This window comes from Cuculus canorus, chromosome 1 (assembly GCF_017976375.1).
Source record: "Cuculus canorus isolate bCucCan1 chromosome 1, bCucCan1.pri, whole genome shotgun sequence".
NCBI lineage: Eukaryota > Metazoa > Chordata > Aves > Cuculiformes > Cuculidae > Cuculus > Cuculus canorus.
The window spans coordinates 54,711,027-54,724,741 of NC_071401.1; the positions used below are offsets into that span (position 1 = coordinate 54,711,027).

Consider the following 13,715-nt stretch of genomic DNA (forward strand, 5'->3'; position numbering starts at 1 on the left):
TTTCTCTGCTTTTCTTTTCTCTGCTTTTTTTCTCTTCTGTGGGTTTTTTTTTTGTGTGTGTGTATGTGCAGGTGGGTGGGTAATTGGCCATGTGAGATTTGCAATTAGCTACATTGCTTCAACTATTACTGAAGAGCTAGAGTAAATTTTTTTGTTTGCTGCTGCTAAGGAAAAGGATGGCAGCAGCCACAACGTAAAAAAGACAATACCAAACAAAAAGCCAATTAATGAAGCAACCCTTCAAAGTGAGTGCTCACTTGAAGCTGATAATTCATAACTTGTGATGTTCCTGCTGCTTTTTCTTCTGCTTTGAGTTGAGTGCAAAAGGGCAATGCACAGTAATCAGAGCACATCAGTAGAGAAAAGAGGCTCCTGAATTTGACCTCATCAGCACCACAGTGTTGGGACATCATGATAATTTAATTTGTGATTTCTTTAGGAAGTAGGAATCCTGTAAAGTAATTATTGTACTGGGCTCAGTCTAGGCCTGGGCACATCTTGGATGTAGGATGCAACAACACTTCCCAAATACAGAGTCCTCATATACGTGCTGGGCATGTTTCAGCTCTGTACTAAGCTTAAGGTACTTGACATTCCCACCTCAGTCCAGGGGAAGGAAGATTTACCCATACAGGCTACAAGGGAGCTAGGCCAGACCCCAGCCAGTGGATGAACAGAATTTCAGGGTCCTGACATGCAATTTTTATACAGCCTTTCTATTTCTCCCTCTATTTCTCCTTGTGTAACTTCAGGACTACTATGCACTTTGATTTAATTGTTATTGTAGTGAAGATTAATTCACTGAGGTTAAAAAGGGGAACGTGCTATAGTTGTTTAGCTTCCAGCATGGATTAAAGTCAGTGACATTAAATGCACACAAATACCATGCTTTCACCCATATCGCTTCCCTGAAATTGTAAAATGTTAAACTATATATCCTCTTAATTGGCTGTAGGATTTAGATTTCCTGATCAAAACCAATTTTTCTTCTTTTTTACCTTCATTTGAGAACAGATTTATCACAGTAAGGTCATTATGTTTAATTCAATTCTATTCCTACTGCAGAATAAAAAGAGGAAAAAAAGAATGCCATGTTTTCCTGATGCTAACTCTCAGCTGTAACATGCAACATTTTGTTTCACTAACAACATAAAAACATTCACATTTTACAAGTGAATGAATCTGAATCAGATTACTTGATACACTTTTACAGAGGTTTGTTACTTTTAATAAAAAGGTGCAAATTTCTTGAAACCACAATTTTTCTCATATTTTACCTAAAAGAGAGCAAGCAAAGCTCAACTTAGGCAATATGCAATATGTTATAATTTAAGTTAATGTGGTTTATTTTTATTCAAAACTAATTTCATTTCTTCCTTTTCCTGTAACCTATTTATTCATTTAAATATACTATACTGTAAACAATTCACCACCCTTGGCAAAGCAGCCAGTTCTGAAAGAAAAAAAAAAACCAAACCCAAAACACTATGAGGATGGTCTAATAATTGAACAGGTTGTCTCGAGAGGTCGCAGAGTCTCCATCCTCAGGGATGCTCAAAACTTGACTTGACATGGTCCTTAGGAACCTGCTGGAGCTGATCCTGCTTTGAGAAGGGGCCTCTCCTAGGGGGTCACCAGAAGCATCTTCCCACCTCAGCCATTCTATTGTCTGTGACAACAGAAGCTGTTAAGGAAGGTGCACCAAAACCACAGAACTGCCCAAGAGACTTATTTGCCCAAAACTCATCATGCTGAATAGGATGATGACCATTAGCTGTATCAAATTTTAACTGGGGAATTACAAGGATTTTGAAAGACAGGAATGACTTTGGCAAGAAGCATGAACATTTGTGACAGCAAGGAGGGACAGTGGAGAGGAAGCAGCAGCCTTCAGAGGGGGTGTGTCCCTGCTGGCAATGTCCGCTGGGCACCCCGACTCCTGACGAGGCCAGGCAGCACAGCCTGCTCATGGGGCACCGGGAGCAGCTTGCACCCAGGAAGGGGCTGATAGAGCAGGGGCAGAGGCAGCAAACAGGGCCCCCACCCCATGGTGCAGGGACACCTTCTCACTGCGGGGTGCATCACTGGGATGTTGGGAGCAACAGGGGTGCATAAAGCTGGGGCAGTCGTGTCTTGTGCAGGAAGGTTGTGCACCCAGGGAGCTTGCATGGCCATTGTAGGGGTTGCATATAACCATGGCGGGGAAGAGGGGACTAGGAAGTTTTAGAATTAGTTAAGGAAAGGTGCTTAGACATATTCAGAAATTTAATTAATATTTTGTGTCTAGTCTATCTCTCTTGTATTACTGATACTGATCCTGAATGTATAATTAACTGATTGTCAGGTGTCTTTAACAAACCAGTAAACTACTTTCATCCCTGTTCGTCTACTTAACTACTTGGACTGAAGAGTTTTTCTCCCTAAGTATCACACACAGCACCTTGGCTTTTATGACCATGGGCCCTTCTCTAAGGAAGGAGGATTTATAGTGAAAGGCAGCATCTGTTTAACAAAGAAATATTCAAGGGATACGCAGCTGTGGAGAAGCTTGTGAGACAAAAGTGAGAGTGCACACATCTGTTCGCTAGCAAACATTACGCTGGACTAACTTGATGGAGAAGCAGATTAGCATAGCAGTTAAGGGGAATCAGTCATGGATATCAGACTAAGAGGACATGATGCTGACTTTCAATGGATCCATGAATGTATGTGCACTTGTGACTTGGAGAGGGAGGGTGTATTTTCACCAGTGAACTACACTAGTGAACTCTCAGAATGCACCCTGCAGGGCTTCATTCAGCAGCTAGAAGGAATTCCTAGGAGTAGCATCTGCTGGATTTAGCAGTTCCTATGACACCCTTAATGCTGGGAAACAAACAGGTAGAGCTGAAGCTCTGCACACGCCAAAAGAACCAGACACAGTTGGAATAACTAAGACATGATGAATACCTCGAGTGACCACTGTGCAACAATGGATGGATACAAGCATGTCAGGAAAGATGAGCAGGGAAGAAAAGAAGTTGCTCTTCATGTAGAGGAGCAGGTTGAAGGTATAGAGCAGACAGGTTAGTCGATGGCATGTGATGACCCAGGACCAAAGAAGAGCTCAGTGAAGATGACACTGTAGTATGAATTTAATACACTGTGAGGTTAGAATAAGGAAGTGGATTGAGTCTTCCTAAAAGCAAGATCCTGCTTCTTACGAGAGACTTAAAACAGCTCACAACAGCTGCTGGAAGCAGAACACAAAGGGATGCAAGCAAACCTGAAGATTTCTGGAGGGGACTAGGGACAAGTTCTTATAAAAAAGCTAGATAGGTCAACCAGGTATGGCACTCTTCTGGATTGATACTAACAGCAAGGGAGGACCTGGTCACAGGGGAAATAAGCAATAGCAGCCGTGGCTGTAGTGCCCATGAAACAGTGCAAATCAAGATCCCAAGGGATGTGAGGAAGGAGGATAACAAGAGCACAGACCCAGGCTTTCAGCTGAGCAGACCTGCTTATTAAGGAAGCTGGCAAATGAGATCCAGCACTGAAAGATGATGTTGCTCAGAAGAGGTGGCAGGTCTTTAAGGACCATCCTTTGTCCAAGTAGACAGTCCATCCTGGCACTTCCGTGGATAGACTTAGCAAGGGGCAGGCTTAGGTAAACAAGGAACATATTACTAAGCTTCACTGCAGAAATGTGGACAAGTTTTAAGGGACAATAGAGAAACATTGCCCTGGTGTGGAGGAATGGTGTTAGGAAAACCGAAGCTCAACTTAAGTTGCAAATGGCAAGAGGTATCAAGAGCAAGAGCTTGTACCACTATGTGACCAACAAGAGAATAAACCAAGAACAGGGGGCCTGCTATTGAAAGGGGTGGGTGATTTAGTGCCCATGGATGCAAATAAGGCTGAGGTATGCACTCCCTTACTTGCCTTCTTATTCACTAAGAGGCTTCACCAACAAGCCCAGGCCTCCGTACCTAGAGACAAGGGTTAAATAAGAGAGGAACCAGCAGTAGTGGAAGAGGATTTAGTGTGGGATCTCTTGTGAAATCTTGGCCCATATAAGCTCATGGGACCTGGCGAGATGTATTCAAAAGTATGAGTTATTTGAAGTCATTGTAATACCACGCCCTATTATTTTTTTAAGCCTGTGGACCCAGTGCAAGTTCCCAGCAACAGAGAAAAAATAAATGTTGCACCCATCTTCAAAAGGGCAAGAATGTAACTGAGGGCACTGCAGGCCAGTTGACCTGACTCTGGTACCTCTAGAGCACGTCTAATTCAGTGTTAGACTTCCACATTTTCAGAATTATTTCTAGTTTGGAAATAAGATTTGGAAAGTTTGCCTTCTAGACCATGACATAATCTTTACAATTCACATTATTTGAGACAAGTGGAGCAGTACTATACTCTTCAATAAACTTATTACACAGTCTAGATACCAAATAATTTAAGGAAAAAAAAATAACTATGAAATAAGGTAAAAAATGAAAACACCCAACTAGATATATTTTGCTTCTCTTATATCACTATAGTCCTATAGTTTCCTTGTGACTTATTAGAAAAACACTATACAATTTTGTGCATTACATAAGTCTCCTCGGTACAATTGCTCAATTTTGAAATTTCAACACAGCTTGTATATGGGCCCAAATGCCAGCAGAAGACTTAACAACTATTCCCAATGCAGAATGTAGCTGTGTTGCATTTGGGGAGCATTTTGTTTTATGAAGTATTTAAAATGATAAAACCCCACCTCACTAGCATGTATGTAAGATGACCTACCTTACCGCAGTAACTACACATAAATGTCCTCTCTCTGCTTGGAACTGAAGATTTAAGAAAGAAAACTTGGCAAAGTGTCATTATCAAGTTGCCTCAAATGCAAATAACATTGTGCTGCATATAGCATCATTTTACTCAATGGCTTTGTTGTATAATAAATCATAATTTCACAGTCAAAGTGTGTAGCTGAGCTGTCAAACCAAGCATAAATTAGAACTTGTGAGTACTATTCCTCACTCTCCTACTGCCTTGATAAGTGTCTCTTTCACAAGCAAACAACAGCTTTATTTCTTAGAAGCAGTGATCTTCCTACAAGACTCAGAAAAGTACCACAGTATGTACAACCATTCAACTACTACATTTTAGCTCTTAACAAATAATATACACAGCATCTGCTCACATGCAGTTCCATATGCATGTAGGCACAGACATGCATAATAAATTCTTGTTTAGTGTTTAAATTAAGTAACCTAAAGATTAGCTCTATTACGCAAACTGTGCTTAATATTTTAAACAAATATAGGGCACTTCCTCAGCTTTTAAAGCTTTTAACTTTTGTAAAGCAGAAGCCAATATGAAATTTTATCTAGGCTTATTATGAGCTTCAGAATAGCTTCAAGAAGACGTTTAGACTTCTGGTGAAACTCTAAAACAATAATGAATATTTGTTTATGATTTCAGCTGACTCTTCAATAGTCTTGTATTCCTTTGATTTTATGCTAAACATTTTTTTTAAGAAGCATCTTTTTAACGTGGATATCATTCCCAACCCTATGGGAACTTTGTTTTATACTTTAAGACCACTAATCATGTACATATAAAGTACATTTTATTGCCCTAGTTCTGTTCCAGCTCATTAAACACAGCTGCTCTCGATGGTCAGGAAAAAGTAATCAAATATAACATGCAAAAGAACTCAACGGACTAAAAATGGAGTGGTTGCTCAAAATCCATGGACTGGCTTTGTAGCTGTTTCTTTATAGAGCTACAGAGCAAGCAACAGCTTATGGGTAATGTTTCAGAAAAGGTTATATAAACCAGAAAGTGAAACTGGTTGTTCCATTTCAGTATAGCCAGTGTTAAAAAAACACACACCTATTTTCTGTCTTTTCACATCTAAAAATTTTCCTGTCTTCCACAAGAATTGTTTTGTCAATAACCAATTATTTTGAAATACAGTGAGAAAACTTTTTCTGCTCCAGTAAGGAATATTGGCTCTTTTCAGCAGCAGATTCTGAAGGCTCTGCACCACAACCTATTTTTAGACAAGATCACAAGATAGTAAGAATTGAAATAACTTAGCCTGTAATAAATATATCATAACATAAATGGTTATAATATTGGAAAGGTTTTACAACTGAAAACAATCTAGGTGGGTGTGGAAAAGATAATTCAGCAAGGATAAAAATTAAGTATCCTGAGATATAGGTTTACCTATTTGCAGAAATTCTGGAACTTTTTTCAAACTTTCATTCATGGTCTCAGTCATACAAATCCATATTCTCAGCACCTTGAGATAAACAAGTGCTGACAGGATGAGGACGTTAATTGCCAGGACAATAGAATACCACATGTGTGGTAAATTTCTGCCTGACTACTTAGCTAAATACTTCCAGGAGATCAAATCCAGAGTCCGAAAAATCCCAAAACAGATGTAGGATTGTCACAATGCAGAGTCTTTTAAAAGTCAGCACTGAAATGCCATAGGGCCTGGAAGAAGTTGTTCAAAACAGTGGATTATTGCAAAATGGATTTTCAACCCATGTCAGCCACAAGTCCTCATGCTCACTCTTTAATACCTATTTACTTATTTTTTTTGTTACAGATGCCACTCCAGACTTAGTATTAATCGCTATCACTATGACTGCTTTAAAGTACTTCAGCATTGCTAATTAAAAGAGGCAGGGATCAGATTTGAGTACCTGTACCCTGACTGTTGAATTATCACCTTACTGCTTTCTGCATCTCTGTCCAGATGGTGCCAGGATTTCTGTCAATGCAGTGCCTACACTAGACTCCTTGTCTGCGAAAAGCGTTCCTATTTTTAAGACTACTTGAATTGCAGCGGCGGGAACCCTGAAAATCCACAGTTCCTTGGCATTACAAGAACTTCACAGTGGATCAATCTAGAGAAGACTCAAGGGCAAAGCCTATCTAGTGAGGACAGTCATTCCATTCTACAGGATACCAGCCTTAAGCAGTGTAGACACAAGCCAATCTACTCCACTCAGCAGAAGAGCCAACAGTTGGTCCCTTGTTCTCTGTTTAACCAGATCAAGTCCTAAGGCTACTGAGCACTTCCTAGTGAAGTTGCAATATGGGAGACAGAGATAGGGAAGCTGTTTCTTAGTTGAGCCCATTTTTTGTTGGTTTTAAACTCAAAATGTTGTAACAAGTTGTTTCACAGTGATCATTTTGTGGCTCCAGAGGTGAAATACTACTTGCATTTGGGAACTAACAATTTATGTTCACACACAAAAAAAATTATGTTTTAGGCAATGTCTTAACAAAAACGTAGTGATATAATTAATCATCAATAACTGATATGACAGAGCAATTCACTTTCCATCTCTTCCTGGTATATATGGGGTAGAAAAGTGGAATTCTTCCACAAGTTGTTTAGGTTAAACTACCAGAAATTGAGCACTGTAAATAAAGTTTAAAAAAGCATTTGGCACATAACATTTTTTTTTAAATAATCCAAGTCATTTCTATACATAAAAGTAAAAAACTCCAAACCTTTGAGGTCTTTCTATATGTATTTCATGCTTTACATATTGTTGGCTTCCCCCTACAATGAAAGGGGTCTTCTGGGATTTTTAATTATTAAGGTTTTTCTGTACAGTCCCAACACCACCACACCTGTCACACAGATCCACACAGAGAAAAAAGAAGCCTTTTTTGCAACTAACATATAAAATCAGTATAAAAGTTACAAATATTTCAATATAGCAAGTGACGGGACTAAGTATAAACTAGTCCTACAGTTCACAAATCACCATTAGAAAAGATTGAGCACAGTTGGTCAAGTTTCTTCATTGCTAATGGGTAGCAATAAAAACTTTGGTTTTGTTAAAGATATTCATTTATCCTTAATATTAGTCACCAATTTTAACACCGTGATACCCTGTGTTATGTGAATGATGACACAAAATCAAGTTTAAGATCACCTTTGTGCATATACCTGGCACTACTGCATGTGATGATAGAAATATGCTCCTTTAAAGATACATGAGCCACACCCAATTGCTGCAAAGTTAATTATATAAAATAACACATGGGGGTTTTCAGCTAACTTATACTCAAATATATGTTCCCCAAACTGGGAACACATTGCAGTTCCCAAATGAAACAGAATGACAATTTGCATGATTTACTGATATAACTCTCCTTAGTTTTTGTTAACACTAAGAAGAGGAAAAAATACCATTGTGAACGCTACAGTCTTTTACTTTAATATACACAATGAAAACAGGGCAAATATAAGCCAACTTTTTCCCTATAATTTTATTGACTGTCGGAGTAGCCTTTCACTGTATAAAAATCAACACACAAACTAATAACCCCACTCCTTTTCAATTAGTAGTCCTTCTCCATGTAAAAGATGTTGTTTAGCTTAAGACATTTAAATGAAGGCATCCTTATACAAGCTAGGTCTAAGGTACAACTGAAATAAACACAGGCAATAGAATACAGACAAAGGACTTAACGCAGCTCTCTCTGAAGTCAACACCCAACATTTGATAGCTGAGTAGCTCCTACATGCCACTGGCCACATTGACCATGCAGTGCAGCTGCCCACGGGGAGCATCTGAGATGTATCCTGATGTACCTCACCTGCCACCTGCTGCCATTTCAGAAAGACATAAATCTCTCAAGAGGTATCACATCTGCTGGCCCAGTGGGGCTATTCCAGACATTCTAGGGAAACTCAAATGGTGCTAGATGCCTATATTCAGGCGATGAAATCAAGCCTTACAAAGGCAGCTTTGACACCTGTTTTCACAAGCGGACACCTACAGAAAGTGTTTGTGTGTGTGTGTGTGTATTACACACAAACACATTTCTAAGTGCCACCAGAAATGTTTTAAAATATTCTTCACTTCTTGCCTCAAAAGAAGGCTTCACACAGAAGATCAGCAGCAGAAGTGACGTTTCTTTCCTTTTCACATGAGGTTTCCAGCCTACAAATACCTTCAATGACACCTAAACCTTCTAAAATACTCATTTAATGCCCATTTTATTGTAATCCCCAATTCTGACCAGATTTTACAGTTCACAATTATTTGTTTCATTAACCTCTGAGATCAAAGCCACTCGGAGCCAGAACACTGATGATTGTACTCAGCTCCTTGATGACCGGAGTTTCCAGGCTGCCCACAGCAATGCAATTCCTTCAAAGAGTGAAAGGCTGCTGACCACGCAGCTGTACCGCACCTCCTGCTGACTGCTGCTTGCCAGGGCAGCAGTAGAAAAAGGAATTCTTTTATTACTCTTATAAGTCAAAACTGGCTTTTGCTTCAGGAACAGGAAAGACAGAAAAGTCAAAAGAAGAAAAGGAGAATAGTGTTATAAAAATGTTATAGAGGGAGGGAAGAAATCAGAGAGCAGGGCAGAAGAAACAGACATAAGGTACAATAGTTCCTTCTTCTTGAAGCAATGCTTTCTCTCTATCCCCAGTATACAGGTAACATGGTATCAAAATAAATTACAGTGGCAGAGAAAGTGTAATAGTTATGCTGGACTACGGAATGAGAAGAATATAGATAGATTGATACCGTATAACTCATACTGATGTTATTCACACAAATAACATAAAAAAATTAAAGCACTGACAGGGCTTTGACTCAGATTTCATTTTCCAGGCATCTTCAAATGCATAGTACATACTTAATCAGGCTTTCAAATTACAGTATTTATTTTCCTTTTAGGGAAAACAACAATAAAATCTTTAGCTAAGGATAACATAAGAAGACAATGCATGTTGTCAAAAGTACTGATAACCTAAACACAGCATGTTGATCTGTAAACTGCACACTGTTCTACTGTGTTAAATTTGGGATTATCAGTTATTTTTAAAATTAAGAGTCATTAAAAAGCTACATCATTAAAAAAGGAAGAGGCTATCAATATTTTAAAGCGAAAGAGAATGTTAATTCAGCTTTTGTTGCATTAATAACTCATTTTCTGTTAGGAAAGCACTGACTCACATTTACTAGTTAACTTGTCATCTATATGAGAACACACTTTACACACACGTTAGAAAAAAAAAGAGTTTTCCAACTCTGTATCTCTTACCATGAAAATACCTGCAGTGTGATTTTGTGATTAGCACTCTAAAATCAGCTGCGGTTCTTATAAGGCTGGAAACAACCCCCAAATCTAAGAAGGTACATTTTATTACATACATGCTTAGCAATGCCATTTGACATCCATTGACAAAAAAAAAGTTTCATTTTTTCTACAAATACCAGGATATACTCAAATTGCCATTACCCCTCGGGAATTTTATTCAGTTACTGCCACAGGCAGACATCCAGCAGACAAAATGAGCAGAGCCAGCCCTCGCAGCGCTGTAAAACACTCTCATTTCACACAAGGGTAACTCCACCGGTCCAAGACGCAGTTGGGTGGCTGTCCTCTTCCTTCAGGATTTGCTCCGGCACCGATGTATCCGTGCGTGCCCACGGAAGGCTCTAAGCAGGCTGACCCCCCAGCTGGCTCTTTCTCCTCTCCACTGCAAGCGAAACGGCACGGAAGGGGCACGAGAGGATTTCAGACGGGTGTCGGGGCGCTCCAAATTTTGCAGAGCGCAGTCCTCGACAAGTACGATTTTCTCTCTGGAGTAAGGAGCCGGACATCCCTCCGAGCCACGCGAACGACCCCACCACCCCGCGGTGCAGCCGCGGAGCCGCGGGCGCAGGGAGGCGGTCAGCCGGCGACCCGGTGACCTGCGGAGCCGCATCTGGAGCGTCCGGCGCGACCCCCGCCGGCACCGCCCGCTAATCGCCGCCAGCGGCACCAAATTCAAACCCACCGTCCCCGCATCGGTTTTCCCTTACCTGCCCGCGGGGACTCCGGGATGCCTTTGAGGGAGCCAAGCTGCCGCAGCTGGAAAACTTTCCTGACACTCTCGCAGCTCGGCGGCGGCTCGGCAGCCCCCGAGGCAGCGGCCAGGAGCAGGGCGCCGAGCCCGAACACGCCGAGGCTCTTTCCCCCCATGGCCCGCCGGCAGCTGCCGCGGCAGTGCGGGACGCTGCCAGCACCGCCCGCCGTGTCCCCGCTCCCCTCCGGGACCCTCCCACCGCCGGCGTCGCGGTGCCTTCACACGACGCCTTCCCCGCTCAGGGATGGGCTCGAATCGGCTGGGCAGGGCAAGAGACCCCGCGTACAGCCGGGGTGGGGCCGAGGAACAGAAACAAAGCATTGGTATGTAAGCAATTAACCCCAAAAAGCACGAAAAGAAAAAGAAAGAGGTGGTGCTTTTAGGAACTATTCGCAGTAGGCTTACAAACTGGCAGTAACATACACAATTGGCTTCAAACGCCAATCTTTTCATTTCATAAATTAAGCTATCTTCAAGATGTCTTTAAAAGTTTCAGTTTTCTTCGGCAAAATTGACAAAGGACCGGCTTACAAAACCCTCTCATGTCCACGAGCCAAAGTCCAATGGTATCGGTTAGAGCAGCCAAGGAAACAGATGGGACCCATCAGGTTATCTTTTAAACAGCTTTTTTAATGCCAGAAATAAGAATCCCCTCCATGCGTTAATTTAAATGGCACATCTTACCCCTTCTAGCTGGAAATTATTCTTAATCCATTCTGAAGCTGATGGTTGTCATTCAGCAGTGTACGGCATTAGTTTATCCCAGCTTTACCTTTAAAATACATCTTTTATCTCTGGCAGCAATTTCAACACAAGGCAGCAAAAACAGTTCTAATTGTCAATTATTCTATGTATCCATTGAATACAGGTAACAAATTGACACATAATTTATTAAAACTTGCACTATGATCAACCGTTTCACTGCTGTGCAAAGCAATAACAGAATGGCATCACATTAACATTAACCAGTCTAATGAGTGACAGTTTGTAAGAAGCACAGAGCATTAGTGTTTCCCTTTTCTGAATCATCTATACTCCTGGTCTTGGCAACTTCCTTCTGTCAGTGTCCTGGTTTCAGCTGGGATAGGGTCACTTTTCTTTTCAGTAGCTGCAGCATTTAAGGTTTAGTGTGAGAAGAAGGTTGATGACACATAAATGATGACATATGATGACATATTTTATTTGTGCTTAGTCAATGTTTATGCGTGGCTGGGATAGAATTGATTGTCTTCTCAACAGCTGCTGTTTTCTCTAGACTTCAGTATGAGCAGAACAATGAAAAATACTGATGTTTATAGTTGTTGCTGGGAAAACCAAGGCCTTTTCTCAGTTTTTTCATGTTTTGTGAGCAAGTTGCTGGTGTATTAAGCTGGGAGGAGCAGAACCAGGACAGCTGACTCAAACTGGTAAAGAAAGTATTTCATACTATAAACCTCATGCTCAGTATTAAGCTGGAAGGGACAGCCCTTTTCTCCTTCTGCCTTGCTCTTGCTGGTCCTTTGTTTTCAGCACTCCTGCTTCCAGTGTCTGGTTCCCATGTGCTTCAACGTTGATTTCTGTGTTTGGTGATCTCAAGGCATTGGCCGTTACCTCCATGCCTGCTGGAACTGCTGTGGTCACAGTGTTCATCCTCTGGTGTTCACTGCTAGGAGTGCACATTCCATGACCATAGGGCAAGTATATTTTTGTATATTTTATTATTTTTAACATTACTGTTATTAGCAATAATATTATCATTATTCTTGGTGTTTTATTGTTTAATAAGACCCAGTTTATTTCAACCACGAGTTATCATTTCTGATTCTTCCCCCAGGTTGGTGGGAGGTAATAGAACATTTCGCCTATTGTTTAGCTGACTGCTAAGGGCTACACTGTGACAGTCCATTTAGGCACCCAATGTGGTGTTTGAAGGTTTCAAGATAATGATGGCTTTGACTGGAACGTGCTAGATCCAATTTATAGCTGTTATTGCTTTTTAGCTATTAGTTGGCAGGTTTCTGTGCTTGCCATGGGGCTTGCTTGCCTTACTGTATATTAGTCTAGTGCTCATTAGTGGCTGCTTTTTGCTTTCAGTGCTTGCTATACTGCTCATCACCTTACCCTACCTTGCCTGGGAACATTCCGATACCAGCAATGGCCATGCCCCTGGGCTGGCAGGTGGCCAGGGCATCACTGCTGTTTCTGTGCTGCTGTACTGGACAGGACTCCAGTGTGAACTTAAGACAAAGGGACTGTGACCGGTGGATGAGTGCACACAGAAGCAGGACACCCTGAAATGTCTGTGGCCATGGATAAGCCCATGCCAAAGCAGGTACATTTCAAAGCATCTGTGGCCATGGTTATGACTGTACAGCAGCAGGTATAGCTCTGAAGGGATTGTGGCCCACGTATAAGTCCACACTGGAGAAAGTACACCTTGAAGCATCTGTAGCTGTAAGTCCATGCTACAGCAAGTACACCTTGAAACATCAGCAGCAGTGCATGAGGTCATGCTGCAGCACCTCAAAGCATGTGGCCACGGATAAGCCCACAATAGAACAGGTAAAGCCCTGGAGGGACTGCAGCCATGAGTAAGGCTATATTGGAGCAGGTATACCCCTGGAGACACTGTGGGTAAGATAAGGCTCCACCTGAAGCAGGTACAACCCCTAAAGGACTGCAGCCTGTGGGTAAGTCCAAGGCAGAGCAGAGGCAAGAGGCCTAGTTCACTGCAATGTTAAATCCTATAACCTCACCCAAAGGGACTGGTGATGGACAATGTAATGGAAATATCTTTAAATTATTGTAATTCATTATTTGAGTTGCATATTATGGGAATTACTATAGCAGG

General features: G+C 41.3%; 1 protein-coding gene across 3 annotated transcripts in view; it reads right to left on the reverse strand.

Annotated features, from left to right (window-relative positions):
- The window catches only part of GPC5 (glypican 5), a 690,193-nt gene extending 679,080 nt beyond the window's left edge, over positions 1 to 11,113 (reverse strand). For all 3 annotated transcript variants that reach the window (XM_054056381.1, XM_054056380.1, XM_054056382.1), the window contains exon 1: positions 10,842 to 11,113. In XM_054056381.1, coding sequence (XP_053912356.1) covers positions 10,842 to 11,001 — 160 coding nt within the window. In that variant the 5' untranslated portion in view covers positions 11,002 to 11,113. The remainder of the gene's footprint in view (positions 1 to 10,841) is intronic.
- Positions 11,114 to 13,715: the final 2,602 nt, after the last annotated feature.